The 11008-nt window shown below is 44.7% G+C and overlaps 1 protein-coding gene across 3 annotated transcripts in view; it reads left to right on the plus strand.

Annotated features, from left to right (window-relative positions):
* Positions 1–11008, plus strand: part of zswim8 (zinc finger, SWIM-type containing 8) — a 179613-nt gene that overhangs the window by 154374 nt on the left and 14231 nt on the right. For all 3 annotated transcript variants that reach the window (XM_019872083.1, XM_019872084.1, XM_019872085.1), the window contains 6 exons: positions 4703–4992; positions 5164–5387; positions 7652–8146; positions 8383–8557; positions 8659–8823; positions 8959–9078. In XM_019872083.1, the coding sequence (XP_019727642.1) occupies positions 4703–4992; positions 5164–5387; positions 7652–8146; positions 8383–8557; positions 8659–8823; positions 8959–9078 (1469 nt within the window). The remainder of the gene's footprint in view (positions 1–4702; positions 4993–5163; positions 5388–7651; positions 8147–8382; positions 8558–8658; positions 8824–8958; positions 9079–11008) is intronic.

Consider the following 11008-nt stretch of genomic DNA (forward strand, 5'->3'; position numbering starts at 1 on the left):
CTCAAGTTTGCTTTGAACACAGCAGTCAGGCTATGTTGATTCTGTTGGTCCTTCTTGCTCGGAAGTCTCTCTACAGTTTTTTGTCGACATCATTTCGGATGACTACACTTGGTTAGATGACAACACTGGAGACGTTTCATTTTCAGTGTGTTCGCTAGGTCGCTACCACTGCACCCACTGCTGAACTCTCGAGGTGCTTCAGCGCACTGTCGCTGTCAGACGAACACAGAGAAGCTCCACCCACTTTATTTATATGGCCACGGAACACTGTAACCTTCCACACAAAATAGTTCCAAACAAGTAACAATCGCGTCAGTTTCAGCTTGAGTCGAGGTGTGGACAATGTTGACAGGCTTGTATGCAGTAGCCATACATTTAGCTATGGTTTAAGCAAATTTGTTCTTCGTCGCGTTATCCATTTTCTTCGCTTTGAAATTATCCATAGCTGTCTGTCTTAGATGAGGGGCGGAGTACTCACGTCAGCAGTGTGCTTGGCCATTCAGTGGTATTTCAGACTCGACGTGCGATGATGATAGCACAGTTTACGACTGCAAAACATACAGGTAACTTTGGTCTTGTCAGTGGAACAATCTGGCAACTTTTTAAAAGTAAACTTTGCATTCATAACCTCTTAAAGTATCCGTTTTCGGTGTCTCGCCCTGCCATGGCTGGCAAAACAAACGTGTGTGGACATGTGCAGCACGCTTGTTGTTTTGTTTCTGGTTTATTTGTAGAGCAACGTAAAATCCGCTGTGACGTCTGCCGCGTTTATCTCGCGAGAAAAAATTTAATCCCATTAAAATTAACTTAAATTAATGCCAATAAAAACGCGCTAAACTGACAGCTCAAATATATATATACACACACACACACACACACACACACACACACACACACACACACACGGCTGGATAGCTCAGTTGGTAAGGCACCACTTTGACACACGGGAGACTGGGGTTTGATTCCCGCTCGGGACAATATGAGCACATAACATCATCCAGTGTGGGTACTTGGGCAATACCCTTTGCGCTAATGCCTAACTCATACCATGATGAGAGACAAGGGGAACACCTCCAAACGTGGTGGAGAATGACCGATCGAAGATCCTGTGGGACCTCCAGATACAGAGGAAAGCCGTTGCAGTGGATGTACCATTCCCAATTGATGGAAACATCAGAAAGAAGGAACACGAGAAACTGGAGAAATACCAAGGGCTCAGAGAGGAGCTGGAGGGAGCCTGGAAGTGAAAGGTGACAGTTGTGCCTGTGGTGGTCGGAGCACTCGGGGCAGTGACTCCCAAACTGGATGAGTAGTGGCAACAGATCCCAAGAACAACATCGGACATCTCAGTCCAGAAAAGGGCAGTGCTGGGAAGAGCAAGGATACTGCGCAGAACCCTCAAGCTTCCTGGCCTCTGGTAGAGGACCCGAGCTGAATGTGGGATGGACACCACCCTAGGGGTGAGACGAGGATTTTTCAAAAATTTATATCGATGTATGTACACACACATGTACACGCACGCACGCACCCACACACACACACACACACACACACACACACACACACACACACGCACACAATTTTTCATCAGGAGATTGTCACAGCGGGCACAGCAGGTGTTTGTTACCTTCGGTCACATGGGCACTGTCACAAGGAAGTGAAGTGAGAGCTGTCTGAGCACAACCTTTTGTATATATATCTATATATGGATGAGTGACACATATAATGATAGAGTCAAGCTAACTCTGCGCACAGAAAGGGATGCCACACACCAACTACTGAATGGCAGGGAAAGTGGCTGAGACTATAAAACCGGAAGGACCATATGTGGCGCCAAAAAAAAAAAAAAAATCCAAGCTGGGCAGGTTTGACCTGGGGCTACGAAATTGAGACAAATGCTAAAATGTAGAACAGGGTCGCTGATTTTTGTTTTTGTTGAATATTTACACATTTGCACATTTACGAGAGTCATACTTTTGAGCCCTTGTCAGAGACGGTTTATTCAATCGACTTCAGGATTTGACGATATCATCTTAAGACCTGAGACAGCAGGGAAAAAAAATCTTGAATTTTTGAAATACTATCTGACAGTGGCGGGGCATCAGATTTTCATTCATCCATCCATCTATTTTCTAATCCATTTATCCTCAAGAGGGTCGCGGGCATGCTGGAACATCTCCCAGCTGTCTTCCGGTACTTGGTAGGGTATAACCTGAACCGACTCGCAAGCTTGTTGCAAATACATCTACAGCATAACAAAATGAAACGAACAGTTACATGCTCTGATTTAAATTCATGGATCAGGACACGCAAAAAGAAAATCAAGTCAATTAAGAGAAGCACAAACCATGTCGTGGTCATAAATAGTGCTGCCACCTATCGGTACCACCAATCATCTTAAAGATGACCGCACATAACAAGCTAACATTACAGAGTAGACCAATTAGCAAGATGAAACAAAACAATATATTTTATACCCATTTCAATTGCAAAAATATGCATTTTTCATGTTGATGGGCAAGAGAAAAGGTTTCCGTTTATACTGAACAAAGAGCAGATGTAACTCAGAGGCTTTGTTTGGTGTGGGTTTGGTTCCCGGCGCGACATCGACCAACGAGAGCACGAGTGGCTTCATCCCATGAGCTGATTGGCTGCACATCATCGCCAATCTGTTGACTGTCTAGCATAGTGTATCTTAGTGTTGTGTTCACGATAACTTTTTTTGATTAGTTAAACTGCGCTCCAACCCCTTGCCACCGCCAAAGCAATGGATCACGGCTGTGTGAGAGCGTGTCAGCCCGCTTGTCAGAAATGGCACCATCAACAGGGACACATTGCTTCAACGGTGGTGGCGAAGAGTTAGTTCACAGCCTTAACACTGACAGCTCAGGCAAAGGCTAAAATGACAGCTGATACCATCAGCTCGGTAAGAGATTTTTTCTGAACTAAAAAAAGACCATTGTCTGAAAAAGACGAAACCTTAACCCTTTTCAACTAATCAGAAGACAAGATGAATGCCATCGCGCTACCCATCACCAAGGAAGCAGGGTGGTGGCACTCCATTGACATGGGTGTGTATGGCTGCCAGTGTAACTGAATCTCTTATATTTATTGATGATGTGATTGCTGACAAAAGTATCAATATCAAACATTAGGTGCAAGAACTAATTTTTGTACACTTTTTCACAAAAATCAACTCACTCAAAACTATTTAATTGAGGTACTATCATTGTCCTGCACGTCATTCCAAATCTGCAAATATTTTTTAGGCCTACTCACGTAGTTAAATGCAGCATAAGACCCTTTGTAAGCACAACTAAGCCATGCCTGCCCTCTAGTTGTGAATGTGATATTACAACTTAAAACTACAGTCGACCTCTGCATATTTGCAGTTCGGCACCTGCACATTTTTTTTTTCTGAAATTTACTCCGGCAGCCACGTAGAGTATTCCGCCAGTTTCCCTTCCCTGATGAAGCCTGGAGTGGGAGTGAGAGGAGTCATTGCTCTGACCACAAGTTGTGGTCATAGCAATAGCAATGGGCAAAGACTTCAAATGTTATGAAGTAATGGTCAGCCACAGCGATGGTATTCATAAAGGTTAGACCGAACAATGGTATATGATAGCCGATTAACATTTGTCATTCCATGTCATTCCAGAGTAGGTGTTCCACCTACTCTGAGAGGCTGCTATGAATATTTCTTCATTGACCAAAAGGTCGAGTTCGGAGGAGGACCCACCTCTCCAAAGGTGTCTTCCTGCAGCATTTTATACATTTATATCAATTTACATTGTGTAACACAATATTGTGTCAAATGTTGCCCACTCAGCATCCATTGTGGCCTGGTCATCCTGGAAAGTGGAATTTTCCCATCTGCAGCCCCTTCTCAAGGCTTCTCCTCCCCCCAGATGTTTTTTTTTTGTTTGTTTGTTTGTTTTCCCTTGCCCTCCTAGAGGTTAAGATTCAGGGATGTTGGTAATATTTGTCAACTGCTAGTGTGTGAAGCCCTTTGAGACTTTTTGTGTTTAAATAATAAATAAATGTGACTTGACTTGAGGTTTGATGTTGCGATACTCTATGTCAGTACCAAATTTAAAGTATTATATAATTGTGCTGTAAATTGTGCTGTTCAATATTACAATTATTATGGGACGTTTTGGGGATTCGCTGCATGAAACAGAAAGTATGAATGATTGTCTGAAATGACATTATAGGGTTCGGACATTGAATCCAGATGAATATTAAAGTCGCCCATGAATTATTTGTCATCTGTGTGAATTACCAGGTCAGCAACAATTTCAAAAAATTAATCCTAAATCAAGTAAGTTCCAGGGGGATGGTAGATAACTGCATGATAAAATGGAAGCAATGTATAATAAATAAAGCTCATATATTTCGAAGCTGTCATTCAAGCTCGGTCTAAGTTTGAGAGCAGATCTGGAAATGATGTGTTGTCTGTATGCGAGAGTTTGGCGTAAAAATGTATTCAAAAGATAAGCAGCTAAAGCCAAATTGACATGATCAGATTTAACAAAATGTGGTTACCGGTAATCTTCAGTATATTCACATAATGAATTAGACTAAAAATGTTGAGCAAACGTTTTTATACTTTTTCTACCATAAAGTTTCAAGACATTTTATTGAATCATAGATTGTGAGATGATTATAAAATGTTTAATTTAATTTGGTGCTCTTTGTTTAGGTACAAAGGGCGTCGTCCAGAGTGTCATGTTCCTCATGTGCCCAACCAGCCATCAGAGGCCGCAGCACACTTCTACTTTGAGTTAGCCAAGACGGTGCTCATCAAAGCTGGAGGAAACTCATCTACCTCCATTTTCACCCAGCCTTCTGTTAGTGGAGCTCACCAGGGACCTCACAGAAACCTTCATTTGTGTGCCTTTGAGATCGGCCTGTATGCTCTTGGTCTTCACAACTTTGTTTCTCCCAACTGGCTGTCCAGAACCTACTCCTCACATGTTTCCTGGATTACTGGTGTGTTACACTGCATTGTGTGTATTTGTGCATGCCCATGCATGATTTGAGTTGTTTGTACTGCGTGTACACTGTACCAATACACAATTTTGTGGGATGGTTTTCAGTTGCTACTCTAATTTATATGTGATGTTATCTTTTTCTCTTCACACTCATTCCATACCTTTTCAGGTCAGGCAATGGAGATTGGCAGTGCTGCCCTCAACATTTTGATGGAGTGTTGGGATGGTCACCTCACCCCTCCAGAAGTAGCATCATTGGCTGACCGCGCTTCACGGGCGAGGGACCTCAACATGGTTCGTGCAGCTGCTGAACTGGCTCTGAGCTGCCTGCCTCATGCACATGCTCTAAATCCAAATGAGATCCAGAGAGCCTTGGTGCAATGCAAAGAACAGGTGCGCTAATGTTTGTTGTAACTGTTGCTGTTCTCAGTTAACTTGTATTGGATGTCGGTTGTGATAGTTTAAATTTATTTGTAGATTCAAATGAGCCTATACTGGCAGAATTAAATCATATAAACATACCGTATGGACACTCTCGCAATTGTTAATGATAATTCATTGATGTACACCAGGGGTACCCAAACCTTTTGGCCAAAGATCAACTTTTCGATGTACCAATCTCCCGCGATTGACCCCTTCCCGCGCACGCACATACACACGCACGCCATGATGAGCAACAGCCTGACACGGAGGCATGCGGCGCACTTTTGCAGCCTGTTAACTATCGTAGCTCACACGTACCGTTTTAAAGTGCTTCCCTCGGCCCCCTAGATTCCTATTTTTTGCCCGTGCCCTCGGTGAATTGTACACAAAGCAAACTCTGAATGAGAATAATGATAACGATAAAAGATGTAGCGCAACAGCTCTGATCTCAAGCTGCAATTGCAGACTGCAAAGCGCTAACAACTTCCGGTGACGCAGGTCACGCGCCACTGTCGGTAAAAGATTTACCTGCTTTATTTTATTTTATTTTATTTTATTTTTGTAATACTTTTTGTGAAAATGAGACTCATAGGATGATTAGGTGCAGTGTACATTAACACAAAAAATAGATTACTAACATGCACAAACACACACAAATGGTTGGTGTTTTTTTTCTCCTCTACACCCCTCGCGATCGACTTGGGACCAGTCCGCGATCGACGTAATGGGCACCGCTGATGTACACTATGGACATTCTGGTCGATTTGATAAAAAGAGAAGCTGCATTGCTTCACCGATGAGTTTTTCCCCTTTTAGTGCCCAGTGGAAATGTGTTTTGCTGTCACCTTCAAGTAAAAATTGCAAGCATTTACAGGCCAGAGTGTGAACCATTCTAGTTTTAGCAAGGCTAGTTGTTCTGGTTGAAGAGAAGAGATGGATTAAGATTTGGGATGCCTTTGGGTTTTGTATTAATTCCACTAACGTTTACCAGACCTTTAATGACTTGTTTTCAATGGCTTTTAAGGTTTGGATAAAGTGCTGGAGTTACAAAAACAGTACTTGCCCTTATCCAAATTTTCCTTAAAACGCCTCTTAAATATAGAATTAAGTTGACAGATGTGAGCAAAATTCTACCTGACTGACTAGATTTTTCAGCCTTGAGGAATAAGCTGTTCTGCATCCAGAGGAGAGAGCGGTGAATGTGCAGGGTTGTTCCACCCCCACTGCCCCTTCTTATAGTTGACCAGTGTGGATCTCTCTGAGGGTGAAAGTATAGCCCAGTGGTTCTTTCTCCTTGCTTTGCTCTCCATTTTAGGACCCTCCTGTCCTCTGCTTTGAAAAGCAGAAGAACCAAACACTGGCGCAATATGCCAGAATACAGAATACTTTTAATTGTTGATCCGAGGAAGTCAAAAGCCACAGGTAGTCTTTAGGTGAGCCTGCTTTAACTCTCCTCAGTAAAGCTACTGCTGGGCCTTCCCATCTGAAAGGATATGATAATGAACCAGGCATGGAGAAGTGAACTCAAAGGAAGTTAACGCTCTCATACTTTCAACCTCTTGATGTAAAAAGTGGGGTGCTTTGATTTCACTGATATCCTGAAATCCTCAATGAGTTCCTTGGTCTCGGATGCATTTATGTCAGAGTTATTAAGAAGACAGCAGTTGGCCATGTGCTGGACTTCCTCCCTTTAAGCTGACTCATTGCTGTCTGTAGTAAGTCCTACTAACATGTTCTCAGCCAACTTGATGATGATGGTGGTATAAATGGAGGCAGTTCTGCGTGAATATGGAGGAGTGGCGGGAACTTCGGACACGCCCCTGTTGAGTTCCAGTATTCGGGATAAGAGTAGAGGATTTATTATATCCCACGATGATATGCTGAGGTCTGTTATTGAGGAAGTCCCCGACTGATGTGCATCGTAAAGTGCCAAGAGAAAGTTCAAGTTTATTTCAAGTTTTCAGATATATCAGATGTAAGAAGTTATTTGTTCCAAATATTTTTGAATAGTGAGTGTGATTTTAATCTAATTTCTGTGGAGTTTTGATCAATGTATTGACTCTTTTATATGTAAAACATGACTCTCCTATGACACACATCATTTAAAAAAGATACTCAAACTTATTTTGTCCATCCATCCATGATGATTTCCTTATAAAAATGTATTTCAAGCAAATCGAAGCAGTTGATGATTGTTTTTGTTCCATCTTCTTTTTTTTTTTTTTTAAATTCAGGACAACATGATGCTAGAAAAAGCATGTATGGCAGTCGAAGAAGCAGCTAAAGGTGGAGGCGTTTATCCTGAGGTATTGTTTGAGGTTGCTCATCAGTGGTACTGGCTGTATGAGCATTCAATCATTGGAAACTTAAGCCAGCAAAGAGAGACTTCGGGACGGTGTGGGGCCAAAGGATGTTTAAGCAGAAGGACCACGGAGACCAGCTGTGGCGTGTTCGATGGTGGAACCAATGTGGAGTCTACTGGGGTAGCAGTCACAGGTTCAGTCACAGCAGCAGCTGTTGTACCTGTTATCACTGTGGGATCGAACATATATCAGTCCCACGGCATGTCAGGGCAGGTGATGGCACATGCTCATGCCCATGGCCTTCGCCCATATGCCACCATCCAGACCCATCTGCCCACAGTTTGTAACCCTCAATACTTGGGTCATCCTCTGCAGCACACACCAAGGCCTGCTGTCTTTCCTGTTTCCGCAGGTACATACCCACAGGTAAGACATGCTATTTTTATTTATTTATTCATTTTTTTGGTAGGTGATACATCATGTCAAGAATTACCTTTGATATTTCTCTGGTTCCCTTAAAACCTGGAGTGTTTTCCCCTCAAAACATTACTTTTACCATATTTTGTTGAGATATATTGTTTAGATATTAAAGATAGTGAAGGTAAAATTTTTTATCTTTGCATATTTCCTTTCTCAGTGCTGTGTGTCTGTCTCACCCTCAGGGTATGCACCCAGCCTTTATTGGTTCCCATTACCCCTTTTCAGTGGCTACTGGTCCCTCCCCTTCCATAACAGCAACTGCTGTGACCTTTCCTGCAATCCCTGTCCCATCCATGACGCAGATTGCCTATCCCTACCATTCTGACACCAGTCTACCAATCAACACCACTGTAGCAGGTCAGGACAGCCTGGGTTTGTGTTTTTGTGTCTTGTGTACACATTTAAGAAAAGTTCCTTTTTTTTAACCACATCTATTCTCCGTCTATCCTATTTTGTAGTTGGAAGTATCCACGCTGGCTCTACCTTACAGGCCATTCAGGGTTCCTCTGTTTCCTCCCAGCCAAGTCCATTGGCTAGCACCTCTTACACAGTAGACGAGGAACATCACCACCAGCCAATCAGCCAACAGGGCATGCACTATCTCCATTCTGCCTATAGAGTTGGTGAGAATCGTTTTTAGCTTATTCAAACACTATGAACAAAAGTAAAGAAATATATAATAATTAAACAAAAGTAAAGAAACATATAATAACTATTCTGTCATAAAATATTTATTTATTTTTAACTCCTCTGCTCAGGTATGCTAGCGTTGGAGATGCTGGGAAGGAGAGCTCATAATGATCACCCAAACAATTTTACCCGAAGCCCACCCTACACAGAAGATGTCAAATGGCTCCTAGGACTTGCATCAAGGCTAGGTGAGTTTATCAAGCCCGAATTATTTGTTGGTGTGAAATGGAGTGACCATCCATCCATCCATCCATCTTCTATCACTTATCCGGGGCCAGGTCGCGGAGGCAGCAGCTTTAGCAGGGAAGCCCAGACTTCCCTCTCCCTAGCTACTTCTTCCAGCTCTCCCTGGGGGATCCCGAGGCGTTCCCAGGCCAGCTGGGTGACATAGTCTCTCCAGCGTGTCCTGGGTTGTCCTCGGGGTCTCTACCCGGTGGGACATGCCCGGAACACCTCACCAGGGAGGCGTTCAGGAGGCATCCGAATCAGATGCCCAAGCCACCTCATCTGGCTCCTCTCGATGTTGAGGAGAAGTGGCTCGACTCTGAGCCCCTCCCGGATGACCGAGCTTCTCACCTTATCTCTAAGGGAGAGCCCGGACACCCTGCGGAGAAAACTCATTTCGGCCGCTTGTATCCGGGATCTCATTCTTTCAGTCACGACCCATAGCTCGTGACCATAGATGAGGGTTGGAACGTAGATCGACTGGTAAATTGAGAACTTCGCCCTTTGGCTCAGCTTCTTCTTTACCATGACAGACCGATACAACGTCCGCATCACAGCAGACGCTGCACCGATCTGCCTGTCGATCTCTCGCTCCCTCCTGCCCTCACTCGTGAAAAAGATCCCAAGATACTTAAACTACTCCACTTGGGGCAAGATCTCCTCTCCGACCCGGAGAGGGCACTCAACCTTTTTCCGACTGAGGACCATTGTTTCAGATTTAGAGGTGCTGATTTTCATTCCAACCGCTTCACACTCGGCTGCGAAATGTTCCAGTGAAAGTTGGAGAGCCCTGCTTGAAGGAGCCAACAATACCACATCATATGCAAAAAGCAGAGATGGAATACTGAGGCCACCAAAACAGACCCCCTCAATGCTTCGGCTGTGCCTAGAAATTGTGTCCATAAAGGTTATGAACAGAATCGGCGACAAAGGGCAGCCTTAGCGGAGTCCTACCCTCACTGGAAACGATTCCGACTTACTGCCGGCAATGCGAACCAAACTCTGACATCGGTGGTATAGTGACCGAACAGCCCGTATCAGGGGGTTCAGTACCCCATACCCACGAAACACCCCCCACAGAACTCCCCAAGGGACACGGTCAAACACCTTCTCCAAGTCCACAAAACACATGTAGACTGGTTGTGCGAATTCCCACATACCCTCGAGGACCCTGCGAAGGGTGTAGAGCTGCTCTATTGTTCCACGGCCGGGACAAAAACCACACTGCTCCTCCTAAATCTGAGGCTCGACTTCCTGATAGACCCTCCTCTCCAGCACCCCTGAATAGACCTTACCAGGGAGGCTGAGGAGTGTGATCCTCTGTAGTTGGAACACACCCTCCTTTTTAAAAAGGGGGACCACCACCCCGGTTTGCTTATCCAGAGGCACTCTCCCCGCTGACCACGTGATGTTGCAGAGGCGTGTCAACCAGGACAGCCCCACAACATCCAGAGCCTTGAGGAACTCCGGGCGGATCTCATCTACCCCTGGGGCCTTGCCACCGAGGAGCTTTTTAACCACATCGGTGACTTCGACCACAGAGATATGAGAGCCCACCTCAGAGTCCCCAGACTCTGCCTCCTCCAAGGAAGGCGTGCTGGTGTAGTTGAGGAGGTCTTCGAAGTACTCCGCCCACCGGCTCACAACGTCCTGAATCGAGGTCAGCAGCGCCCCATCCCCACTGTACACAGTGTTAGTGGTGCACTGTTTCCCCCTCCTGAGACGTCGGGTGGTGGACCAGAATTTCCTCAAAGTCGTCCGGAAGTCGGCTTCCATGGCCTCACCGAACTCTTCCCACGCCCGAGTTTTTGCCTCGGTGACCACCGAAGCTGTATTCCGCTTGGCCAGTCGATACCCATCAGCTGCCTCTGGGGTCCCACAGGCCATCAAGGC

The sequence above is a fragment of the Hippocampus comes genome, unplaced genomic scaffold (genome assembly GCF_001891065.2).
Source record: "Hippocampus comes isolate QL1 unplaced genomic scaffold, H_comes_QL1_v1.1 scaffold269, whole genome shotgun sequence".
Lineage (NCBI taxonomy): Eukaryota > Metazoa > Chordata > Actinopteri > Syngnathiformes > Syngnathidae > Hippocampus > Hippocampus comes.